General features: G+C 43.3%; 1 protein-coding gene across 12 annotated transcripts in view; it reads left to right on the top strand.

Annotated features, from left to right (window-relative positions):
• specc1la (sperm antigen with calponin homology and coiled-coil domains 1-like a) overlaps positions 1-27,259 on the top strand; it is a 575,263-nt gene that overhangs the window by 258,336 nt on the left and 289,668 nt on the right. For 10 of the 12 annotated variants that reach the window (XR_010977306.1, XR_010977305.1, XM_068055453.1 and 7 more), the window contains 5 exons: positions 2,175-2,382; positions 4,823-4,896; positions 5,943-6,145; positions 14,538-14,701; positions 16,465-16,559. Coding sequence is in view for 10 of the 12 variants with exons in the window: in XM_068055453.1 (XP_067911554.1) it covers positions 2,175-2,382; positions 4,823-4,896; positions 5,943-6,145; positions 14,538-14,701; positions 16,465-16,559 (744 nt within the window). In the remaining 2 variants the exon portion in view is untranslated. The remainder of the gene's footprint in view (positions 1-2,174; positions 2,383-4,822; positions 4,897-5,942; positions 6,146-14,537; positions 14,702-16,464; positions 16,560-27,259) is intronic. The other 2 variants (XM_068055452.1, XM_068055451.1) reach the window with 1 other exon arrangement.

The following is a 27,259-nucleotide window of genomic DNA, read 5'->3' as shown; positions in this document are numbered from 1 at the left end:
TTCTTTACCCCTTCATGTGAATGTGTCTTATCTGTACATGAACCATCTTTGAAGGCCTAAGAGTTTGCCAGGCATCTATCAGATTGTATCTGGCCCTTTGGAGGGATTAATACCTTATGGCAGTTCCAATCAAAATGAAGATGTGGGCGTAGATCACTTGGAGCCCGGGAGTAAAACTGACGGTGCGGATCGATAGAAGTTGGGTGCTTTCCATACAGACAGCTGGTTCCATGCCTGGCTAGCAGGATGAAAATCTTACTCATAGTATCAAAGGGAATGTAAACACAGGGATCAAAGGACGTCCATGGTACAGAAGAGGGGTAAATGGATCTTTTCCGAATGTGAATAGTGGTTTACCTAATTTATTTTATTTATTTATTGATACAGCACTGAAACAGGCCCTTCAGCCCACCGAGTGTGTGCCGACCATCAACCACCCATTTATACTAATCCTACATTAATCCCATATTCCTACCACATCCCCTCAATTCCCCTATCACCTACCTACACTCGGGGCAATTTATAATGGCCAATTTACCTATCACCCTGCAAGTCTTCGGCTGTGGGAGGAAACCGGAGCACCCGGCGGAAACCCACGCGGTCACAGGGAGAACTTGCAAACTCCGCACAGACAGTACCCAGAATCGAACCCGGGTCGCTGGAGCTGTGAGGCCACTGTGCCGCCCACCTGAGGTGCTCTTTTGTGACCAATCTACATAATTTAGGAACTGACTTAAGAGGAATGATATTGAAGTTGCTGATAAAGAAAAGAGAGAGACCTGCATTTATACAGAGCCTTTCGCAACTTCAGGACTGTCTAAAGTGCTTTAAGCAGTCACTATTGTAATGTTGAAAACTCAGCAGGCAATTTGCACACAGCAAAATCCCATAAACAATAATGAGATAAATGACCTGTCACACTCACAGAAGGAACCGTTATGAACTAAAGTGAACTGGAGAAATTAACTGTAAAAATGAACTGGTGAATTAAACTCCAAAAAATGAACACATTTTGCTGCAGACAAGATGGAGTAAGAGGCCAGGTGACCCCCTCCTATACTGCAAATATACATCATGACTATTGGAAACTAAACTCATCATCACGACTGAATTAGTTCTGGGGAATGTTAAACAGGCCATTCAATGCTAAATGGTTCCTACCTTCAAGAATTGGGCTGCCTAAGACCTTCACAGACAGCGACTCTGGTTGCAAAGCCAAGATAATAGGTGGGAAATAACACCAATTTATCAAGATAAACCCCATTGTGTAATAACGGCCCACGTTCAAAGACATGAAGTGGACACACCAGGGGAGAGCATCTGTGGTCACCTGACCAAAACCCAGCCTGATGGTTTTTCTTTTTAAAAAAAAGAGATTTCTCAGAGCCAGCCAACTAGGAAGCTGAGACATCCTTTCCAGCCAAGTCTAAGACCCTGCCTGTAACATCTTTAAACCACCGAGGCAGACTCCAAAGGTGACCTTGAAAACTCTCCATCTGAGAAATTTTAACAAGATTGTCCACCAACTTTGCGTCTTAAACAAAAGAATTTGCAATACTTCAGTGAACCAAGAAAAGGAATATCAGGCCTGCAACCTGGTTTCCTCCCGGAAAACCAAGAAGTTTTCAAAGTGAACTCTTTTTACAACAATCTGACTTAAATGCATGCTATCCTCTAACACCTCTCTTGTGTGTGTGCCTGTGTGAGTGGGTGAGGTTGCGATCATTTTCGGGTATTGCTTAATAAATAGGTTTTCTCATAGGTGTAGAAAGATAACTGCCTTTGTTTGTTCAACCCTTAAAATACTCGGACTAAAACACTATTTTTGAAAAACTATCTGGGGTCAGTTGAGAAGTGAAAGTGGAAGTCAACCCCATTGTTTCCCACTTGCCCGTAACAGACCAGATAATTGTTTCAGTGTTGTTGGTGAGGGATATATGTTGTGTGTCTGGAGGTTCTGCTGATCTGCTGACTTCTCAGGCTAAGTTATTTAAGATGCAGGTGATTTTCTTTCCCTCTCAAAGCCTGAATTATTTGGCTCTTTCTTGCCTTCTGTCAATGCCCTTACCTTTTAGAAAGGACAAATTCCACCTTTATCAGTCACTGGCTGCAGCATGTTCCTACTGTAATGTAATCTTGGTATTTTCTAAGTTGTTGTATTGCCTGTGTTTCAGGTTGAAGATGACTACAGAATTTTCCAGGAAGAAGCCAAAAAGCAGATCGACGAACTTAACCTGAATGTGGAGAAACAGCGAGTTGAGCTGGAAGAAAAAGAAACTGAGATAAATGACATGAAAGAGACTATTTTTGAACTAGAGGATGAAGTGGAACAGCATCGAACAGTCAAACTCCATGACAACCTCATCATTTCAGACTTGGAGAGTAAGTACAGTGAAATCCAGCACCAAACATCATGCCTTTCCTCCTTCTTTTCTAGGTTGTGTGCGAAGTGCTGGATTGTAATTGAAATATCTATGTACAAACCCTATTTATGCTCAGATGGGACAGTTTATAGTTGGTTACTGTCAGAGTTTCAAGGAACGTTTGCAATTTTTGTATCGCATCCATTTAACTTCTGATAAACGTCCCACAATAATAAATTTGGTCCATTATAGAATTGGGTTCTAGTAAAGACCCAAGGTCACTTTAGGTTTGCAAAGGAGGAACACCAGTTTATGAAGGGGATTGACATGGGGAAGTGACAGCCATTGGGAAGCAGCAGGCAAGGAGCAGAGAACAGGCTCCAAGGTGGGTGGCACTGTGGAGAATAGTTCTTGTATCTTGGACACATAAGTGGGAGATCACAGGTCAGTGAGCAGATCTTGGTTGGCAACTGAGAAAAATTCACTCTGCAGTAAAATGGATAAGTGTGTTTAATTGTGGCAGGCAAGTATTCCTTGAAGTGTTGTAGGACAGGAAGTGAGTGCAGGCACCAAACATTTTACCTTCACTGTTACTCAGAAGTCCATTGTACCTTTAGGCTGTAGACGTTTTGATCTTCCTCTATTGCTATCATACATCTTATTTAAAAATAAATCAGTGGTGGGCGTCGCTGGCAAGGTCAACATTTGTTGCCCATCCCTAATTGCCCTTGACAAGGTGATGGCGAGCCACCTTTTTGAACCGCTGTAGTCTGTTGTGTAGGCACACCCACAGTGCTGTTAAAGAGGGTGTTCCAGGATTTTGACCAAGTAACGTTGAAGAAATGGCGATATAGTTCCAAGTCAGGATGGTGTGTTACTTGGAGGGAAACTTGCATGTTAACATGGCTAAGGCTTCTGTTATTTCACTGTGGTTTTAAATACTGTGTTAGGGAGGGAGCATCTTATATATCTGAGATTCAGTATGTCCTGACAAGCATTTTCTGTAGTTCATGCTCCGTGTAAAGTGATGGAAAGACATATAAATACATGAGTGAGATAGAGAGAAGAAAGTATGGAATGTTTGTTACAGCATTACTGCAGTTGTAAGTTGCTGCAATTTGATAGTTGGTGAACTGAGCATGCCTTATATAAATGATTTAGAAAGTGAATCAACACCCTCCAATGGAGAAAAGCTGCTATTACAATAGGCTGGCTTAAAAACTGCACTGGAAGCTACTCGAACTTCACTAACAAATTCATATTCTCCAATGCTGTGGTTCTTGGGCCCAAACACTTAATTTGGACTCCTAATTCAACCCAGTGTATCTCAGTCATATAAATTTTACTTTTCTCAATATACCCGATTCTGTATTTCCTAACATTCTCCTTCTTATACAGGGATACAAATCGGCCCTGATTATCCTGGAAGGTTACGGGGTAACATCAGCATAAGAGCAAACCTTTCTCATTCTCCAAACATCTCCCCACCACCCAAGTGGTAAATGAAAAGTAAAAACTTCAGCATAATTACAATCTCGACAGATTGCTGACAGAATGTTGATGGTGTACGGAATGCAAAGTCCTGGAACTTTGTGCATAACTGATGTATCGTTGTAAAACCAGTTTGCATCACCAAGTGTCAATTTCTTCAATTGTTTCCAACGTTTTAGAGATACATCTCTCTGAAGCCCTCTGCTGCCCGTTTATGTCACTCTGACTCCACCGCATAGGGAGTATGGCCTGTAGGGTTGTGAATGTTGGGAGTGTGGTCTGGGGTGGTAGTTTGTGAGCTTAGGGAGTATGGTCGGGGGGGGGTGGTCGTGGGTTTTGTGATCATAGGGAGTATGATCACGTGGGGGGGGTCTGGGGGGGTGTGAGCGCAGGGAGTATCATCTGGAGGGCTGGTGGGGGGTGGTTTGTGAGCATAGGGAATATGGTCGGGGAGTGGGGGAGGTGTTGTGACCATAATGGGTTTGGTTTGTGGGGGTGTGTGGTTTGTGGGCCAATGGAGTATGGTCCGGAGTGGGGTGGTGGCTTGAGAGTATGGGGTTGCGGTGGGGTTGTTACTCAGATCTGGAAGACTTTGGTGTTGGGAAGGTCTGAGCAAGAGGAGTTTTGGGTCCCTTAGGCTGTGGGCTGCTTTTTGGAACATTGTCGAGGACCAAAATTGTTGGCGTTGGGGCATGACTAGGATCTGGTGATATTGGGATGGTTAGCAGCCTTTGTGGGATGGGGCCCAGAAGGCTAAGGGAGAGAAGCAACTGGAGGCTCTGGAGCTACCTACCTGTGGACAGAGATAATCAGAGGGAAGGGCGGTGACCACAGCCTCTGCTGGCTTCCCCCAACTGCCTTGAGGGTGTGTTCAGAGCAGGCCCTGAATCTGGACTCCTGGCTGCAGCTGGATGAAGAAACAATTGCAAGTTTCTAACCATGATATTTACTGCTCTTCCTCTCCACAGACTCTGTTAAAAAGCTTCAAGACCAGAAACATGATATGGACAGAGAGACCAAAATCCTTAACAGGAGGCTTAGGGTAGGTTGTTTCCTTTACTGTGAGTTATTCAATTTGCTTTTTTCGAACATCATTGTAGCAGAGTCCTTCTCGTAAATTCACTGAATTTAAATCCTGGCAGAATAGAAAAAAACAAAATACTTTGTCCTTTAGTTCCCTTTTTTGTATCCATCTCTTTGTCCAACTTTCTTGATGGTCTTGTAAATGTCTCTTGGTTGACTTTGCACCCCCACTGCCCCAATACCATACACCATTCTGACTGGTACAGCAGCTATGTTACAAGGTATGTGAGAATGGTTTGGTTTACTCTTTTCCCACCCCTTCCTTTCGGGAGTTTCCGATTTTCTGAGGTAGCACCTACTACAGGTGACCTGACTAAAGTGGGGATGTTCAGTCAAGCAGCTACTCTATCATTGATGGTGTGTTAATACTCAGTGTTCTTTCAGTTGGTAATCTGTTTGTATGCATTATTATACTAGCTAAGGGTGAGCTACTTGTAAGAATGGAGCTATACTAACAAATTTGCAAAGCAGTTTAGCTTTTCGTGTGCATTGACTCAAAAACAATATAACTGAGAATGCTACAAAATACACCAGACTCATGATGTGTGAGACACTCACCAAGGGGCTGACCCAGTCTAAATCTGCAGTATTCTGAAGAGATGCTGGCCTCTCTATCTTGTCAAAAACATTTTGCCTGTAACTCTGTGAAGGCTTGTGTAAACAAGAGAGAGCCTGAGAAAAATTGGTACAATATTTTCAGCTTGGACTCTGGTATCCCTCACAGTGACTTTAATGATGTCACATTCAGCCAATGGACAGTTGATGTTTGGGTGTGGGGATAGTTATGTATATTGCTCAATAATGAGTGTGAGTTGGAAGGTGTATAATGGAGATGGTCCTGCAAAGGAATGAAATGGGTTTGGGAAGCCTCCAACCCATTTCTAGTGGACAAAGGTTCACAACTCAAATCTCTTCATAATTTGGCTTAATTTAGTCGTCTTGCCATTATAAAACCTCACTGGTAGCATCTGCATTTATTTAAAACAAAACATTTTTTGAAAATAGGAGGAGTCAGCTGAGTGGCGGCAGTTTCAGGCTGACCTCCAGACTGCAGTTGTCATTGCAAATGACATTAAGTCTGAGGCACAAGAGGAAATCAGCGACCTGAGACGCAGACTGCAGGAGTCGATGGAGAAAAGTGAAAAGCTCACCAAAGAATTAGAGGAAGTGAAGACACGCAAGTACGTGGGATGTTGTGATGTGACTTGGTACGTTTACATTAGCTAGAGCTACATCTTGAGCTAGATAAATGCAATGTCATTATGTGCAATTGACTATCTACATTGGTGCATGACAATGGGGGGAGGGGCTTAGAATTCCAAACAAGCATGGGAGGGATAAAAAGAAAGGAGGGCAAAGGATAAAAAGAGGTGCCTGAGGGGATATCTAGGTACTACGCTATTAGTAGATTTAACAGCAGTTGCAGGAAGACTCTTGGAAATGATTTTCAGAAATCTGCTAATGAACACTGTAAAAAAAAAACTGATCATTAAAGTACATTCAGTGGATTCAGGAAAGAATCATTACTGACTTGGTGGGCAGGAGAGTGGCTGTTGATAGGTTAGGATTTTTAGAAAGTCTTTACCAAGGAGTTATGTCATTATGCAGCGCCTAAAGTGACTTATGAAATGGGAAGTAAAGTTGGTGCGAAACAGAAAATTGACTTCAGAAACTGAAATGAGAGTCATAAATGTAAATGTTTCAGGTTGAAGAGAGATTTTTCAGACGTATATGCAGATCTCCTGGTATTACTCACAATATATGTATTTATAACAGGAGTGTTGTACCATGGAGCTAAGATTCAGTTAGCCTGCCTCTTTAAGAACGGAAACGCAAAGTGCTGTAAGTAAATGTGGCCTGAGGTCACACAGTTTAATTGTTTAGTCAGGGACCTTTTCCAGTTTGGAATGCGCTCATCAATTTCTGGTTGCAGCTCCGAAGTGTCCAAATTGTTTCAGCTGTGTTATACATGTAAAACGATGTGAGGTACAGTTTATAATACTCAGTGAATGAATTATAATATCAGGGTGTACTGTTAATGTCTACATGTTTGCAGCTGATTTGAAATTTTTCAGGCAAGACTGATAATGAGGAACCATGCAAGCAGTTGCAGAAGGATTGGATCATTGTGGTAAACAGTCAGTATTATACAGACATACGAATTCGGAGCAGGAGTAGGCCACTCGGCCCTTTGAGCCTGCTCCGCCATTCAATAAGATCATGGCTGATCTGATTGTAACCTCAACTCCACATTCCAGCCTACCCCCAATAACCTTTCATCCCCTCGTTTATGAAGAATCTATCTACCTCTGCCTTAAAACTATTCAAAGACTCTGCTTCCACCGCCTTTTGAAGAAGAGAGTTCCAAAGACACTCGACTCTGAGAGAAAAAATTTCTCCTCATCTGTGTCTTAAATGGACAACCCCTTATTTTTTAAACAGTGACCCCTAGTTTGAGATTCTCCCACGAGAGGAAACACCCTTTCCACATCCACCCTGTCAAGAACCCTCATGATCTTATATGTTTCAATCAAGTCACCTCTTGCTCTCTTAAGCTCCAGTGGATACAAGCCTAGCCTGTCTAACTTTTCCTCATAAGACAACCTGCCCATTTCAGGCATTAGTCTAGTAAACCTTCTCTGAACTGCTTTCAACGCATTTACATCCTTCCTTAAATAAGGAGACCAATATTGTACACAGTACTCCAGATGTGGTCTCACCAATGGCCTGCCTAGGAACATAGGAGCAGGAGTAGGCCATTGAGCCTGCTCTGCCATTCAGTACGATCGTGGCTGATCATCCACTTCAGTGCCTTTTTCCTACACTATCCTCGTATCCTCCTTATGTAATTTGTATTTAGAAATCTGTCAATCTCTGCTTTAAACATATTCAATGACTGAGCTTCCACAGCCCTCTGGGGTAGAGAATTCCAAAGATTCACAACCCTCTGAGTAAAGAAATTTCTCCTCATCTCTGTCCTAAGTGGCTTCCTCCTTATTTTGAAATTGTGTCCCCTGGTTCTATACTCCACAACCAGGGGAAACATCTTAGCTGCATCTACCCTGTCAATCCCTTTAAGCATTTTGTAGGTTTCAATGAGATCACCTCTCATTCTTCGAAACTCTAGAGAATGCAGGCCCAGTTTCCCCAATCTCTCTTCATAGGATAGTCCTGCCATCCTGGGGACAAGTCTGTTGAATCTTTGTTGCACTCCCTCTATTTCAATAATATCCTTCCTAAGGTAAGGGGACCAAAACTGCACACAGTACTCCAAGTGCAGTCTAACCGAGGTTTTATACAATTGAAGCAAAACTTCACTACTCCTGTACTTGCATCCTCTTGCGATACAGGCTAACATACCATTAGCCTTCCTAATTGCTTGCTGCACCTGCATGTTAACTTGCAGTGACTTATTGACAAGGACACCCAGGTCCCTTTTATACATCTACACTTCTAATTTCTTACCATTTAAGAAATACTCTGCACATCTAATACTCCTACCAAAGTGGATAACCCCTCATTTTTCCACATTATATTCCATCTGCCATGTTCTTGCCCACTCACTAAGTCTGTCCAAATCCCCTTGAAGCTGCTTTGCATCTTCCTCACAACACACATTCCCACCTAGTTCTGTGTCATCCGCGAACTTATAAATACTACATTTGGTCCCCACATCCAAATCATTGATATATATTGTGTCTAACTGAAGCACATCCTCACTGCTTTTGTATTCAATTCCCCTTGCAATAAACAATAACATTCTTTTAGCTTTCCTAATTACTTGCTGAACCTGCATACTAGCCTTTTTCGATTCATGCACACGGACTCCCAGATCCCTCTGCATCTCAGAGCTCTGCAATCTCTCACCTTTAGATAATATGCATTTTTATTCTTCCTGCCAAAATGGACAATTTTACATTTTCCCACATTATATTTCATTGGAACAAGGATCCAAAGTTGAACAGTGATACATGGTCCAGATTAGAAAATGGGTCCAGATAAAGTGAGCCCAGTGTTTGCCTGTAGTGTAAAAAAAAAAGTATAGCAATACAGAACAAATCAGAAGCAGTTATAGAGTCATAGAGAGATACAGCGTTGAAACAGGCCCTTCGGCGCACCGTGTCTGTGCCGACCAACAACCACCCATTTATAATAATCCTACATTAATCCCATATTCCCTACCACATCCCCACCATTCTCCTACCACCTACCTACACTAGGGACAGTTTACAATGACCAATTTACCTATCAACCTGCAAGTCTTTGGCTGTGGGAGGAAACTGGAGCACCCGGCGGAAACCCATACGGTCACAGGGAGAACTTGCAAACTCCGCACAGGCAGTACCCAGAACCGAACCCAGGTCACTGGAGCTGCGAGGCTGCGGTGCTGACCACTGCACCACTGTGCCGCCCTCGGTTATGTTATTGAATAAGATGCTGTCCAGATTCAGTCAGCTAATCATAGGAAGGGAGGGGTTATGATTATATAGGCAGATCTCCAGTGGACTGGACATGGTTTCTGTATGGCAGATGAATATACTACAGACAGTTAATAGAGTAGAGGATAGGTGGGGTCAGAAATATTTCAAGGATAACCAAATGCGACGTTTGAGCCATTCAAGAGTAATTACCGAGTCTGGGAATCTTCACATGATGTGTGGTATCACATGCTTTGGAACAGCAGGTGAAAAGTGTCCTCACTGAAAGATCAATCAGCAAGTGGCCAGAGATGAATAAGTGAGACATGCATGTTTATCATTCACTGGGTTATGAAGCCACCCCTGCAAACCATGGTTCTTCAAGTCTGTATGTCATGTTTGTTTCAGTATGACGTGTTCATTATTATATCGATTGAAGTAACCAAAGTGATGCTGTGTGTTGGGAATTTAAGTTACAGGCAGTTGAGCTTGGTTACTTTAAAGATACTTTGAAACAACTGAATTAAAATTTTCAAGACTTTGAAAGGAATTGCCAAAGTTGATCCAGGCAAATTGATCCTGTCGCGAAGGCCAAGTTACCATGAGATTCAGATATTAAATGTGAGGAATTTAGGAGTGAGAAGAAAAGTTTGGTAGAACCTTTTCATCCAACAGATAATGAGATTGTGGTAGAGAAAATGCCATCGAAGCACAGTGTAAACTGTTTCAGGAGTAGTTGGAAGTGGTTTTGGAGAGAGCTGATTGAAGAAGGTGGGAGGTGGGGTTAGGTTAGGAAAAAATGTTCTTTAAACCTAATACCCTTTCCTGTTGGAAAGTCTTACGGTTTTTATGTATCTTGGGGGAATCCCTGTATCACACTGTTCTTAGTGTAAAAGCGAGTGAGCCACAGTTGAGAAATTTGCATTGTGACTAACCACCAAGAGGTGCATCTGGAGAGACCGGGGAAGAGCCTGGCTTCACAGAATCTCAGAATCATTACAGTGCAGAAGGAGGCCATTCGGCCCATCGTGTCCGCACTGGCTCCCCGAAAGAGCAAGGCTCTCAGTTCCATTCCCCCGCCTTCTCCCCGTAACCTGCATGTTCTTTCTTTTCATATAACTGTCTAGTTTGCTTCTGAATGCTTCAATTGAACCTGCCTCCACCACATTCTCAAGGCAGCTTATTCCAGACCTTAACCACTTGATGCGTGAAAAAATTTTTCCTCATGTCACTTTTGCTTCTCTTACCAAATCCTTTCATGAGTGGGAACAGTTTCCCTCTATCTACTCTGTCCAGACTCCTCATGATTTTGAGTACCTCTATCAAATCACCTCTCAGCCTTCTCTTCAAGGAAAACAGTCCTAACTTTTCCAATCTATCTTCATAACTGAAATTCCTCATCTCTAAAGCCATTCTTGAGAATCTTTTCTGTACTCTCTCCAATGCCCTCACGTCTTTGCTAAAGTGCGGTGCCCAGAATTGGAAACAGTACTCCAGCTGAGACCGAACTAGTGTCTTATACAAGTTCAACATAACTTCCTTGCTCTTGTACTCTATGCCCCTATTAATAAAGCCCAGGATACTGAATGCTTTATTAACCGCTCTCTCAATCTGTCCTGCCACCTTCAATGACTTATGCACATATGCACCCAGGTCCCTCTGCTCCTGCACGTCCTTTAGAATTGTACCCTTTATTTTATATTGTCTCTCCATGTTCTTCCTACCAAAATGAAATCACTTCACATTTCTCTACGTTGAACTTCATCTGCCACCTGTCTGCCCATTCCATCAACTTGTCTATGTCCTTTTGATCTACACTATCTTCCTCACAGTTCACAATGCTTCCAAATTTCGTATCATCTGCAAACTTTGAAATTGTGCCCTGTACACCAAGGTCTAGGTCATTAATATATATCAGGAAAATCAAGGGTCCCAACACTGATCCCTGAGGAACTCCACTACAAACCTTCCTCCAGCCCAAAAAATATCCATTAACCACTACTCTCTTTTTCCTGTCACTCAGCCAATTTGGTATCCATGTTGCTACCGCCTCTTTTATTCCATGTGCTACAAGTTTGCTCACAAGTCTGTTGTGTGGCACTGTATCAAATGCCTTTTGAAAGCCCATGTACACCACGTCAACAGCAGTGCCCTCATCAACCCTCTCTGTTACCTCCTCAAAAAAACTCCAGCAAGTTAGTTAAACATGATTTTCCCTGAAGAAATCCATGCTGGCTTTCCTTAATCAATTCACATTCGTCCGCGTGACAATTACTTTTTTCCCGAATATTTTTTCTAAAAGTTTTCCCACCACCAAAGTTAAACTGACTGATCTGTAGTTGCTGGGCTTATCTTTACACCCTTTTTTGAACAAGGGTGTAACGTTTGCAATTCTCCAGTCCTCTAGCACCACCCCCCGAATCTAAGGAAGACTGAAAAATTATGGCCAGTGTCTCTGCGATTTCCACCCTCACTTCCCTCAGTATCCTTGGATGCATCTCATCTGGTCCTGATGCTTTATCCACTACAGACAGCCTATCTAATACTTACTCTTTATCAATTTTAAACCCCTTTAGTATCTGCCTTACCTCCTGTTTCAACATTGCCTGGGTTGCATCATCTTCCTTGGTAAAGACAGATGTAGTCATTTAATACCTCAGCTATGCCCTCTGCCTCCATGTGTAAATCCCCTTTCTGGTCCCTAATTGACCCCACTCCTCCTCTTCAACTCTTTTACCACTTATATGCTGATAGAAAACTTTGGGATTTCCTTTAATGCTAGCTGCCAGTCTCTCTCTATGCTCTCTCTTTGCTTCTCTTATTTGCTTTTTTCACTTCCCCTCTGGACCTTCTATATTCAGCCTGATTCTCAATAGTATTTTCTACCTGGCATCTATCATAAACACACTTTTTCTTCTTTATCTTAATCTCTACCTCTTTTGTCATCAGGGAGCTCTGGATTTGTTTGCCCTACCTTTCCCCTTCGAGGAAACATACCTTGACTGTGCCCGACCTATCTCCTCTTTGAGGGTAGCCCATTGGTCATCTACTGGTTTTCCTGCCAACTTTTGACTCCAATTTATTCACCCCAGCTCCATTCTTACCCCATTGAAGTTGGCCTTCCCCTAGTTAATTATTCTTACCCTGGATTGCTCTTTGTCCTTTTCCATAGTCAGCCTAAACCTTATGAATCTCTGATCATTATCCCCTAAATGCTCTCCTACTGAAACTTGATCCACTTGTCCTACCTCATTCCCAAGAACCAAGTCTAGCAGTGCCTCCTTTCTCATTGGACTAGCAACATAGTGTTGTAGAAATTTTTCCTGAACACATTCTAGGAACTCTTGCCCCTCACTGCCCTTTACACTACTATTATTCCAGCTGATGTTTGGATAATTAAAGTCCCCCCTTATAACTACCCTATAATTTTTGCACCTCTCTAATTTCCTTGCAAATTTGTTCCTCCACGTCCTTCCTCTTAGCTGGTGGCCTATAGACAACACCGAGCAATATAACCTCACCTTTTCTGTTCCTTACTCTGGCCAAATTGATTCTGTATTCGACCCCTCTGGGACATCCTTTTTCTCCAGCACTACAATGCTCTCCTTAATCAATACGTCCACCTCTCCCCCTTTTTTCCCTTTCCTGTCTTTCCTGAACACCTTGTATCCAGGAATATTTAACACCCAGTCCTGCTCTTGATTGAGCCAGGTTTCTGTTGTAGCCACATCATATTTTCACATGGCAATCTGCACTTGTACCTCATCAGTCTAATTAACCACACTCTGTGCATTCACATACGTGCACATTAATCCTGATTCAGACTTTATTACTTACTCCCTTACTCTGACCCCACCTAATAATTTACTATTCCCTACTCTAGTGCTATCTATCTCCCCCAGTATTGTGTGCACCTTGGTATTCCACTCTAATACTTGCTCCTGGTTCCCACATCCCAGACAAGTTACCAGTTTTGCTTCCCTCCAAACTAAGCTCCCTCTCAGGTTCCCATACCCCTGACAATTTAGTTTAAACCCACCCCAACAGCACTAGCAAATCTCCCTGCGAGGACATTCGTCCCAGTCCTGCTAAGATGCAACCTGTCCATCTTGTACAGATCCCACCTGCCCCAGAACTGGTCCCAATCTCACAGAAATCTGATACCCTCCCTCCTACACCAGTTCTCCAGCCACATGTTCAATCGCTCAATTCTCCTATTCCTATGCTCACTTGCACGCAGGACTAGGAGTAATCCTGACATTACTGCTCGTGTGGTCCTGCTTTTTAATCTCCTTCCTAGCTCCTTAAGATCTGCTTTCAGGACCTCATCCCCCTTCTTACCTATGTCATTGGTACCAGTGTAGACCACGACCTCTGGCTGTTCACCCTCCCCCAGAAGAATGTCCTGCAGCCGCTCTGTGACATCCTTGACCCTGGCACCAGGGAGGCAACACACCATCCTGGAGTCATGTTTGGTGCTGCAGAAACGCCTGTCTGTTCCCCTACCTAATGAATCCCCAATCACTACTGCTCTTCCACTCCTACTCTTCCCCCGCTGTGCAGTTGAGCCACCTGTGGTGCTACAAACTTGGCTTTGACTGCACTCCTCTGAGGAGCCATCGCCCTCACCAGTATCCAAAATGGAAAACCGATTAGCGAGTGAGATCATATCAGGGAACTCCTGCACTACCTGCCTGGTTCTCTTAGACTGCCTGGCAGTTACCCATTCCCTCTCTGCCTGCATGCTCCTAACCTGCAGTGTGACCATTTCCCTAAATGTGTTATCCACGTAGTCCTCCGTCTCACGGATGCACAACAGTGACTCCAGCCGCTGCTCGAGTTCCGAAGCCCGGAGCTCATAGCTTCTGCAGCCAGTGACACTTCCTGCAGATGTGTCCGTCTCGCACACGTGGTGCATCCATGACTTACCACATGCCACAGGCTGTACATTCCACTGTTCTACTTCTTGCTTCCGCCTTATGACAGAGCTGCGATCAATAACTCACTGTGGGACACCTTATGCACAAATTCTGGCACAAGGAAAATTATTCTTTCAGCTTCAATGTCAACAACATAGCCCAGCCATAACTGACTGTAATGGAGTTTGTTCTCAGCAGTCTGTGCTTGATAAACTGCGATTTTTTTTACGGACCTTAAAGGTATGATTCATTTTGATCTTTAGGCAGGATGAAGAGCGGGGCCGTATGTACAATTACATGAATGCTGTAGAGCGAGATCTGGCAGCTCTGAGACAAGGTATGGGTCTGAGTCGCAGATCATCCACCTCTTCTGAACCATCCCCAACAGTCAAAACGCTAATTAAATCCTTCGACAGTGCTTCCCAAGGTAACACTGACATTCTTCTGTTTGAAATTAATTTGATATTTTAAAATGTTTATAAATTCAAAGGAAACTAAATTCCTTTGGCTGGTTTCAGACAGGGGGCCATTTATCTGAGTTTTATTACAAAAGACATTGTTTTGAGTTTCTACATTTCCCTGTAATATTCGGCACAATATTTTCCTGTATAGATTGGGTAAAGCAGGATTTTCTGCTCTGCGGTATTGACTGCAGTACTTTAAATGGGACCTTTGGCTGACGTTTACAATCACTTTGACTTTTGGAAACTTGCTTCTTTTCAATAATCTAGTTTTCCTCCCTCTCCTTATGAGAATGAACACATCTTCCCAGTGGCATGTTTAAGATTGACTGGACTTCCAGACTTTGGAAAAGCTAATTTTGGGTATTCTGGGTTGGGAAACGTAAAGTTGGACTGAAACATTATTTGTGCAGGAGCCATATATTTGTTGATTTACAATTGCTCACATTTTTCAGTTAACATCAACCTTAAATAGCTGGACATGTTCACAACCTCTTACTGCAGTTCTGGTCATACAAACAGATGGAAAGATTGTAGCTGAGAATGCTCAACAAAGAATTACTTTTGTTTAATGCGCCAAGTCCAAGTGTCAAGTTGAGAAGACTTTTCTGTGCTGTAGTGAGATTTGCTTAATATGTCCCACTCTCATTTAAGACCCATGCAATGAAAATGGCTTTAAAAAGCTATAGAAGGTGCACATACTTTTGAAATATATCTATAGATCATTAATTCAAAAAGTCCTTAATATTTATACAAAGAATGAATGTGGATTTGTTGATCTGTTGTCTGTAGAGATATGGGGACAGATTTTTGAGCCCCTGGCTTGTCCTTCTGTAGAAGGAAAACATGGAATAAAAGATGCTAAATTTGCAAAAGCAATGGAATAAACACAAGTATTACTTAATCCCTAGAAAACCAATGACACAAATCCAGTGGGCATTACTAATGGAGGGAAACCTGTTATATAAACTGAAGCTGAGGCCAGGAACTGTGAGCAAATATCTTGGGTATAAAATGCTTGTATACATCAGAAGCTTCTAACGTGTCTTCAAACTGGGGTAGTGGACATCAGTATTCTAATCCCAGATACTTTAGAAGGTGTTTTACAGAAGGAATGTCATATATGTTTGTATAATGCTTCTGTCTGTATAGATGAAAACATTAACATATCTAGACCATGTTACTGCAGACATCTTTTGGCTATTGTCTCAGTCCGCTCTGGTTCCTAGAACTATTCAGGTTGTGTTGGCAGTGCTCTATGTTCAATGGGTTGGGAGGTACTGTCTGTGAAAACCATATTTTTAAGTGCCGCTTCCCATCTCAAGAGGAAACTATTTCAGAATGCCCTCGCACCAGCTGACTGCTGTTTTAAGTGCAGTAAAACATATATTTTCCTTCTTAAAATATTTTAATTAGCCTAACAGACAAGTATGTATTTTGTGGGAGGGGTAGGTGAGGTAGACTAGTGGAGAAAAAAAGCTTGATCCTGTTTAAATTTTTAACATGCAGCTTGCGGTCTATCCCTGTAACTTGACTGATGCAGATTGTAAACTATGCAGTCATCTTTAACTTCTAAAATTCCACATTTGGCTCTTTGGGGTTGCTAGGACTATTGGAGTTGTGTTGGGCACACATGCTGTTGATTGGGTCGGGAGGTACCACTGAAGATGAATGATATTTGAATGTGAAATTACTTTCTGTGCTATAAATAATTATTTTGTTTTTCCAGTTGTCCCTAACACTACTACTGCTGCCATTCCACGAAGTCCTCTTAGCCCAAGCCCTCTGAAAACACCACCAGCAGCCGCTGTGTCGCCAATGCAGGTTAGTAATGTTATATGCACAACTGACTGTATGACTGAGGCGATTTTCTATGTTACTACTTCCTGGGATGCTGATTATTGAACCTGGCTTCAAATCTGAAGCATGATGTATGCCCCCACCCCTGCCTATACTCAAAGATGTCACTGTTCTTGGGCATACAAAGTTCAATGCATAATGTAGTCATTTGTTTCACTGTTCCTGTTTCCTTGTAAATAATTCCACTCACACAGCCTTAAACCTTGAGAATCGTTGTGAAGAATGTGTATTTTTATCATTAGACTGAACATTCTCATTTCTAAAGAACTTTCAATAGTTCTGAAGGCAGTGATGTTTATTTGTAAAGTACCTATGGACTTCATGTGTATTCATAGTCCTGAGCTGGAAGAGTATCTGCAGTCTGTTTTACATTATTGCATTGTGCAGATTAGGATAACAACTAACAATTGAAAATGGCAGCAACAATCGTGAGAATTGTAGAACTGTGACAGAAAGAGGGCACTATTGTACATCATAGACAAAACACACAACTCCATCATACTTGGATTGTAAAGTTTTGTTTCAAGATATTAACTATGCTTACTTTATCCCTCCTGAAGGTTCTTAAAATTTAAATCTAAAGCGGTTAATTCATTATACCCTCAATCTGCCACCTGTATCTGGGCTGCCTAAGGGTCTAGCACAGGGACTGATGCAATAATGAGCCAGTTTCCACATGTAAATCCAATCTCACTGCCAGTGGGGTGATTGTAGGTGAGTGTTGTAAAATCTTTAATTTCACATGATGTATCTGAGATTATACTAACAGAAGAAACTGCACTCTACTAGATTATATTAAAGTCTCTAAATAATGTCAAAGTATTTTATTGGACTTTTCAGATAATAGCTTTAAAAGAACTGGGCATTTAAACCAGGAAAAGTTACAAAATCCACCATGGGTAGGTTTTATCTATAGCAAGGTCTGTACGATTGGCAGTGATGTGAAGGCTGGAGTCCTTCAGTTTGCTTTTTCTGTTATATCTGATTACCTATTGAAGTGGATGCAGCTTCACGGTGATAAGTATTGTTGGATAGCCAGTTAACATTTCTTCTGGTTGAGATATTTGAAAACTTAGGTGCTGGACCTTGACTAACCAGGTCTTGCTTAAAGGACTAGCATTTAGGGACAAGCCATTAAGGTCGTATGACTGGCATACGTGACTGTTAAAAAATATTTCAGTATGATGCAACATTTATCTGTGGCAGCTAGTAAGATTGGGTAAGGCTCTGCCTGTAGCACAAGCCTCGCCTTTAAAAACTGAGTGCGCCAAAATGTTTAGAAACGTATGCCCTCAAGGCAGCCTCTGAAAGAGAAGTAAGTTGTAAGGCTGCTCAGGCATCTCTATCCATAATGATGGTGGAGGCCAGCACATCAGGTCAAAAGTCAAGGCTGAAGCATTTGCAACAATTTTCAGCCAGAAGTGCCGAGTGGATGATCCATCCATTAGGGAGTAAGGGGCGCACGGCGTGGAGACTTTGCCTGCATGAGACGTAGGCAAAGTGTGAAGGTGGGAATTTGGTTCACGTGGTAAATTCTGGTAAGTTTTTATCAAATTCAGTTTGGATTAAGAGTCAGGCTTTGACAGAGAACTTTCAAATTTCAAGTTAGTTAAATTGCCTTGTCAAACCGACAGTTGAAAGTAGTTGGTTCAATAGGTGTTAATTACTGTAGCAGGAAGCTAAACTAGCTAACTAGTGACTCATCAGAGGCTCTATAAAAGCAGTCAGGTTTTCAGACTGCACAAAGTGGTGCACAGAGAGCAGATTTCGCCTGCGTGAGACATAGTCAGAATGTGAAGGTGGGAATTTGGTTTGTGCGGGAATTCAGTGCATAAGGGGACAAGAGGAATTGGTGTGTAAAGTAAGAAGGTAAGTAATTGGTTGGTGGACATGTTCTCTTTCTCTCTTATCTAAACTAAGGAATTTTAATTGGAGGTTCGTAAAACATTAATTGGAATAATAAGAATCTTCTGAGACTCAGGTAATTTATTAGTAAGGTTTTATTAGTAGTAGTAAGCTTTACCAGCAGTAGTGAAGCTTATTAGTAGTGGGGTTTATTAATTATAAATTAACACATAATAAAGATGACAGGGCAGGTATTGCGTTGTGGCTGCAGTATGTAGGAGCTGGTGAATGCCATCGTGATCTGTGGCAAACGCATCAGCAGTAAGTGTCTGCAACTTGAGCTTTGATTCAGTCAGTGAGCTGGAGGCTGAGCTACAGACACTGCGCTGCATCAGGGAAGGAGAAATTTCCTGGACACTTTGTTACAGAAGGCAATCACACGCCTTAGGATAGTGTCTTCTGATTTGCTCAGTGGTCAGGGACAGGAGGATGTGACTGCAAATGAGGCAGGTAAGGAGATTAAGAAGACAGAAGTGGAGGAGCCTCAGCCCTTTCAGTTGTCCAACAGGTTTGAGGTTCTTGTAGCTTGTATGGATGAAAGCGAGTGGATGAGAAAACTGACCATAGTACAGGAAGCCAAGCAGGGGGAGTAAGTAAGAATGTAGTGGTAGTCAGGGGCAGTATTGTCGGGAATAGACACAGTTCTCTGCGGGCACGAGTGAGAGTCCAGGAGGCTGCCTGGTGCCAGGGTTCGAGACATCTGCTCAGGGCTGGAGAGGAACTTGCACTGGGGAAGGATCCAGTTGTTGTGGTCCATGTGGGTCCAAACAACATCGGACTAGGAAGGAGGTTCTGCATAGGGAGTATGAACAGCTAGCGGCTGTTTGGGTTCGGGTGAGGGAAGATTTAGAAATCCAGAGAGAAAGGTCGAGGCATCGGAACTGTATAGCGTTGTGGGTAAAGACGAGAAGAATTGAACAGAGCGTTTAACAAAAATTGTACATCAGCAAATAAGGTCATCGCAGGGAATGGAAGCTTTAAAAAAATTAAAGGTTCTTTATCTGACTGAGTGAAGCATCTGCAATAAGCTAGATGAATTAGTGGGACGAATCGAGATAAATGATTTAGATCTAATCACCGTTAGAGACATGGTGATCAAGGTTGGGAAATAAATATTCCAGGGTACACAAGATTTTGGAAAGACAGAATGGCAAAGGAGGAGAGGTAGCTCTTATTGGAAAGGATGACATAAAGACACGAGTAAGAAAGATCTGGCCTCAAGATCATGAAGTAGAATCAGTATGGGTGGAAATTAGGAATTGCAAGATTCAGAAAACACTGGTGGGAGGAGGCCCCCTAACAGTAGTTATACTGTTGGACAGAGTATTAAACAAGAAATTATTGGAACTTGTAACAAAGGCAGTGTAATAATTGTGGGGGACTTTAATCTTCTTATAGATTGTGACAATGCAATTGGCATGAGTGGTTGAGAAGATGAGTTTGTAGAATGTTTTTGGGACAGTTTTTTTTGGAGCAATACATTGTGGAAGAGACTAGGGATAAAGCTATCTTAGATCTAGTATTGTGTAATAAAGCAGGGTTAATTAGCAATGTCATTGTAAAATCCACTGGGAAATAGTGATCATGATACCATTGAATTACATGTTAAGTTTGAAAGTGACCTACTCCAATCACAAACAAGAATCTCAAACTTAAAGACAATTACATAGGTATGAGGGGAGAACTGGGAAAATAGACTACAAAGTATGGTGGTAAATGAACAGTGGGAAACATTTAAAGAAATAATTTAGAATGTTCAACAAAAATACATTCAATTGGAAAACAACCTCAGCAAGAAAGACCCATCCGTGGCTCACTCAGGAAGTTAAGGGTAGTATTAGATAAAAGAAGAAGCTTACAAGGTTGCAAACAAAAAAAAAATATAGCAAGTCTGAGGATTGGGAGTGTTTTAGAAACCAGCAAAGGGCCATCAAAAATTTGATCCAAAAGAAAAACAAATAGAATGAGAGTAAACTAGCCAGTGATATAAAAACAGATTGTAATAGCTTTTATAGGTATATTAAAAGTAGAGAGTAGTTAAAGTAAACTGTCCCTTAGAAGCAGAGACAAGAGAAATTCTAATGGGGAATGAGGAAATGCAGAGACATTTTGTGTCTGTCTTCACAGTAGAAGACGCAAGTTTCATACCAGAAATAGACAGTAATCTAGGAGCTAAAAAGAGTGAGAAAATTAAGGTAATTAATATCAGCAGAGAAAAAGTATTGGAGAAACTTAAGGGACTAAAATCTGACAAATCCCCGGGACTTGATGTCCTACACTCTAAGGTTCTGAAAGAGACGGCTGCAGAGATAGTGGATGCGCTAGCTATGATTTTCCAAAATTCCTTGGATTTGGGAATGGTTCCATCCGATTGGGAGTTGGCAAATGTTACACAGCTTTTCAAGAATGGAATGAGAGAAAACGGGGAACTTCAGGCCAATTGGCCTAATATCAGTCATTGGGGAAATGCTGGAATCTCTTACTAAGGAAGTGTTAACAATGCGCAAAAGCACCATATGATTGGAACAAATCAAAATGGTTTTACAAAAGGCAAATCGTGTTTGACAAATATATTAGGGTTCTTTGAGGATGTAACTAGTAGGGTAGATAAAGGGGAACCCGTAGATGTAGTATACCTGGATTTCCAAAAGGAATTTGATAAGGTGCCACACAAAAGATTAATAGGCAAGACGGGAGGTGGTGGCACAGTGGTAATGTCACTGGACTAGTAATCCAGAGGCCTAAGCTAATGCTATGGAGGCATGGGTTCAAATCCCACCATGGCAGATGGTGAAATTTGAATTTAGTTAATAAATCTAGTCCATGAAACCATTGTCTATTTTTGTAAAAACCCATCTGATTCGCTAATGTCCTTCAGGGAAAGAAATCTGTAGTTCTTACCTAGTCTGGCCTACATGTGACTCCAGACCCACAGCAATATGGTTGACTCTTAAATGCCCTCTGAAATGGCAAACTGCTACGAAGTCTGAGAAAAGGAATGAAACCGGACGGACCTTCTGGCATCAACCTAGGCACTGGAAATGACAATGGCAAACATAGCCCTGTTGACCCTGCAAAGTCCTCCTTACTAACATCTGGAGGCATGTGCCAGAATTGGGAGAGCTGTCCCACAGACTAGTCAAGGAACAGCTTGACGTAGTCATATTCACCGAATCATACCTTACAGACAATGTCCCAGACTCCTCCATCACCATCCCTGAGAATGTCTTGCCCCATGGGCAGGACAGACCCAATAGTGGTGGTGGCACAGTGGCTTGGCAGTCCTCATGGCATCAAGTCAAACATGGGCAAGGAAACCTCCAGCTGATTGCCACCTACCGCACTCCACCCCCCACCCCGGCCCCGGCTGATGAATCAGTACTCCTCCATGTTGTGTGAGTGGAGGAGAGCAGGGGCAGTGTGTGACAGTATGGGCCATCAGCAGCAGCAGAATTGTATTCAACCACAATGTGTAACCTCATGGCCCTGTATATCCCTCACTCTAACATTACCATCAAGCTGGGGTACTAACCCTGGTTCAGTGCAGAGTGCAGGAGGGTGTGACCGGAGCAGCACGAGGCATACCTAAAAATGAGGTGGCAGTTTGGTGAAGCTGCAACACAGGAATACTTGAGTGCCAAACAGCAGATGCAGCGTTCGATAGGCAGGGCTAAGCGATCGCATAACCAAAGGATCAGATCTAAGCTCTGCAGTAAAAACAGAAAGTGCTGGAAATACTCTCAGAATCACAGAATTGTTACAGTGCAGAAAGAGGCCATTCAGCCCATTGTGTCTGCACTGGCTCTCCGAAAGAGCAAATCACTCCGTTCCATTCCCCTGCCTTCTCCCCATGACCCTGCACATTCTTTCCTTTCATATAATAGTCGAATTCCTTTTTGAATGCTTCAACTGAACTTGCCTCCACCACAATCTCAGGCAGCACATTCCAGACCCTAACCACTTGCTGCGTTTAAAAAGTTTTTCCTCATGTCATCAGGTCTGGCAACATCAGCAGAATTAACGTTTCATGTCAGTGACCTTTTATCAGAACTGGCAAAGGTTAGAAATGTAATAGGTTTTAAGCAAGTAAAGCAGGGATGGTGGGGAAAGAGAACAAAAGGGAAGGTGTGATAGGATAGAGGGCTGGAGAGATTAACTGACAAGGAGGTCATGGGGCAAAGGCAGAGTGTGCTAATGGTGTGCTGAAAGACAAAGCATGAGTGCAGAGGGAGTGTTAATGCTATTCATGAATAATGAACAGCCCTAGCCAAAAGCACAAACATGAAAAATCCAGTTTAAGGCAGGCACATAGATAAAAAAAAAAGTGATAAAACAAAATAAAATAATAAAAAAGGGCCATTCTTGCTCTGAAATTATTGAACTCAATGTTGAGTCCGCAAAGCTATAGAGTGCCTAATTGGAAAATGAGGTGGTGCTCCTCGAGCTTGCATTGATGTTCACTGGAACACTGCAGCAAACCAAAGATAGAAATGAGGGCGTAAGAGCAGGGAGGTGTGTTGAAATGGCAAGCAACCAGAAGCTCAGGGTTATGTTTTCAGACTGAGCAGAGGTGTTCCGCAACGCACTCACTCAGTCTGCATTTGGTCTCCCCAGTGTAGAGAAGACTGCATTGTGAGCAGCAAATGCAGTATAGAAAATTGAAAGAAGTACAAGTAAATCGCTGCTTCACCTGAAAGGAGGGTTTGGGGCCTTGGATGGTGAGGTAAAAGGGCAATGGCATGGGAAGGTGCCGTGGGAAGGGTACGAGGTGTCGGGGGTAATGGAGGAATGGACCAGGGTGTCGTGGAGGGAATGATCACTTGGAAATGTTGACAGGAGGGGAGGGGAAGATGCGTTTGGTGGTGGCATCATGCTGGAGGTGGCAGAAATGGTGGAGCATGGTCCTTTGGATGTGTCGGCTGGTGGGGTGGAAAGTGAGGACAAGGGGAACCCTGCCGCGGTCCTGGGGGGAAGGGGTGAGGGCAGAAGTGCGGGAAATGGGTCAGTCATGGTTGAGGGCCCTGTCATCCAGAGTAGGGGGGGAATCCTCGGTTGAGGAAAAAGGAAGACATATCAAAAGCGCTGTTCTGGAAGCTTGCATCATCAGAGCAGATGCGTCTGAGACTAAGGAATTGGGAGCAGATGTGAGGAAGTGTATTGGAGGTAGCTGTGAGAATCAGTGGGCTTATAATGAATATTAGTGGACAGTCAATCCCCAGTGATGGAGACAGAGAAGTCAAGCAAAGGAAGCAAAGTGTCAGAGATGCTTCAAGTAAAGGTGAGAAAAGGGTGGAAGTTGGAAGCAAAGGTTTTGAGGTTTTCCAGTTTGGGGTGAGAGCAGGAAACTGCACTGATACAGTCCTCAATGTACTGGAAAAAGAGTTGGGGGAGGGGGCCTGAGTAGGACTAAGCTCGGAAGTCCTGCCACATCCAGTCATGAACGGCGGTGGACAATTAAACAACGAACAAGAGGAAAAGGCTCCACCAATATCCCTATCCTCAACGATGGGGGAGCCCAGCACATCAATGCAAAAGACAAGGCTGAAGCCTTTGCATCCATCTTCAGCCAGAAATGCCAAGTGGATGATCCATTTCGGCCTCCTCCTGAGGTCCCCAGCGTCACAGATGGCAGTCTTCATGCAATCCGATTCACTCCACTTGATATCAAGAGAAGGCTGAAGGCACTGACCACATTCGGCAATAGTACTGAACACCTGCACTTCCGAACTAGCTGCGCCTCGAGCCAAGCTCTTGCAGTGCATCTAAGACACAGGCATCCACAATGTGGAAAATTGTCCAAAAACGTTCTGTCCGCAAAAAGCAGGACAAATCCAATCCAGGCCAATTACTGCCCCATCATCCGACACTCATCACAAAGTGATGGAAGGTGTTGTCAACAGTGCTGTCAAGCAACACTGACTCAGCAATGACCTGCTTGCTTGGGTTCTGCCAAGACCACTTGCAACTTTGGTCCAAACATGGACAAAAGAGCTGAATTCCAGAAGTAAGGGTAGAGTGACTGCCCTTGACATCAATGCAGTATTTGACTGGTTGTGAGATCAAGGAGCCTTCGCAAAAGTGAAGTCAGTGGAAATCAGGGACAAAACTCTCCACTGGTTGGAGTCGTACCTCATACAAAGGAAGATGGCTGTGGTTGTTGGAGGCCAAACATCTCAGTCCCAGGACATCTCTTCAGGGGTTCCTCAGGATCGTGACCTAGGCCCAATGATCTGCAGCTGCTTCATCAATGATCTTTCCTCCAATGTAAGGTCAGAACTGGGAATGTTTGCTGAGGGTTACACAGTGTTCAGTACTATTCGCAACTCCTCAGATAATAAAGCTGTCCAGGCCCACATGCAGCATGGCCTGGTCAGCATTAAGGCTTAGGCTGATAAGTGGTAAGCAGCATCCGCACCATACAAGGCTAGACAATGGGGGACAATGGATCAGCATTCACACACCGCCTCCGCGTCAGTACCCAACACTCCATCAATATCATTTGCCTACATGAGACCCATATTGGAACTGAAGAAGCAGGTCGTTATGACATCAAAGGCGTTGACCTACTGTGCTACTCCACTCATGCTAAACATGACCGTGCCACCTATGTCTAATCTGACATAACCAAGATAGCCGCCCTGTCATCAACCACGTTCAATGGCACAATTTGGGTCGGCAGTTTCAATATTGCAAATATGTACCAGCCTCCAAGTGCCAGCTGGGAACAGCAAGTTCTGTTAATGCTGCCTCACCCAGCCACCTATGTGGGAGACTTCAACAGCCACCACACTAACTGGGGTTACTCAGTTCCAGACAGAGATGGTGAACAGTTATACAGGGCATTGGTGAGACAACATCTCGAATACTGTGTGCAGTTTTGGTCTCCTTATTTAAGGAAGGATGTAAATGCGTTGGAGGTGGTTCAGAGGAGGTTTACTAGATTGATACCTGGAATGAGCGGGTTGTCTTATGAGGAAAGGTTGGACAGACTGGGCTTATTTTCACTGGAGTTTAGAAGAGTGAGGGGAGACTTGATTGAAGTATATAAGATCCTGAACGGTCTTGACAAGGTGGATGTGGAAAGGATGCTTCCTTTTGTGGGTGAGTTCGGAGCTAGGGGGCACTGTTTTAAAATTAGGGGATCACCCTTTTCAGTCAGATGAGGAAATTGTTTCTCTGAGGGTTGTGTGACTTTGGAACTCTCTCTGCCTTCGAAGATGGTGGAGGCGGGGTTCATTGAATATTTTTATGGCAGAGGTAGATAGATTCTTGTTAGGCAAGGGAATCGAAGGTTATCGGGGTACATGGGAGAGTGGAATTCGAGACACAAACAGATCAGCCATGATCTTATTGAATGGTGGAGCAGGCTCAAGGGGCCGAATGGCCTACTTCTCCCAATTCGTAAGTTTGTATGCAACAGCTCCCGGAGTGGGCCTCCAGCAACGACCTCACCCTGATGCATGACCCCAAGCAACGGGAAGCATTCCATTCAGCCAGATGGGGTGGGAAATACTCACCTGACTTGTGCTGGATCAGTTCCCTTGATGGTCACTCTCACCCAGCACAGTGCCTTGTCCTGGACAACTTCCCACATAGTCAACACGGGCCATCACTCACTTCCATTGGCCTTTACCTTCCAGTTATTAATAGTGCAAGGAAGATGTGATGGAACTTCGATAAAGCAGATTGGTGAAAATACCGCATCATTGTAACTATACCTATCGCTAATATACCTGTGGAAGAATTATACAAGTGTTTTTGTGATTCCATTCACAAAGCTGCTTGCACAGCCATCCCTCATGGCTATTTACCCATCTATGCTCCATGCCTTGCAACAGAGAGTGCAGCACTCCCAAAGGAATATGAATCATCTGGTGACCCTGATATAGCAGACCACCTCTTCGAGTCTCCATGCTGCGCCAGATGGGAGGAAATGACAGCAGGGCTCAATTTCACTCCTTCCAGTTGGAAGTGCTGGAGCCTGATTTTGCCGCCTTGGAGCAGTCCAAAAATCACCTGTACTAAATCGCCCATCAGTTACCCCGAACCAAGTTGCCAATCATCTGTTCCATGTTGTGAGGACGCCATTGGTTAAGAAAACAAAACACATCATTTGTAATGAACTGAAAAAAATACGCCAGAAACATGCAGCACATGGTAGTCCTCATCCCTTCAAGATCACAGAACTGGAGAAAGCATTGGGGGCCTGAAATGTGGCAAAGCAGCAGGATATGACAACATTGCACCGAATTCTTGAAACAACTTGGCCCCCGTGCTCGGGTCTGGTTGACTCAGTTCAACACAAGAATAATCGCCTCAAATTCGCTCCCGAAGGTGTAGCGCATGACAAAAATCATCACCATTCCAAAATCCAGAAAAGATCTCTCACTGATGGCCAGTTATCAACCGATTTCACTACTTCCTGTGTGCTTTAAGATCTTAACCTGCAACGCATATCCCCAGAAGTAGAGACCATTCTTAATGTAGACCAAGCTGGTTTCCATCAGGGCCACAGCACGTGATCAAGTTCTGGCACTCACCACCTGCATCAAAAATTGCTTCCAAAAGAACATGAAGACAGGTAAGGTGCTACTGGACCTCACAGCTGCCTATGATACAGTGTGGCACATTGGCCTGCTCCTAAAGCTGTCCAGAATGCTTCCAACCTGGGTCAGGACGGTTAGAACATAGAACATAGAAAAATACAGCACAGAACAGGCCCTTCGGCCCACGATGTTGTGCCGATCCTTTGTCCTCTG

This window comes from Heterodontus francisci, chromosome 23, assembly GCF_036365525.1.
Source record: "Heterodontus francisci isolate sHetFra1 chromosome 23, sHetFra1.hap1, whole genome shotgun sequence".
Taxonomy (NCBI): domain Eukaryota; kingdom Metazoa; phylum Chordata; class Chondrichthyes; order Heterodontiformes; family Heterodontidae; genus Heterodontus; species Heterodontus francisci.
This window is presented reverse-complemented; position numbering and strand designations above follow the sequence as displayed.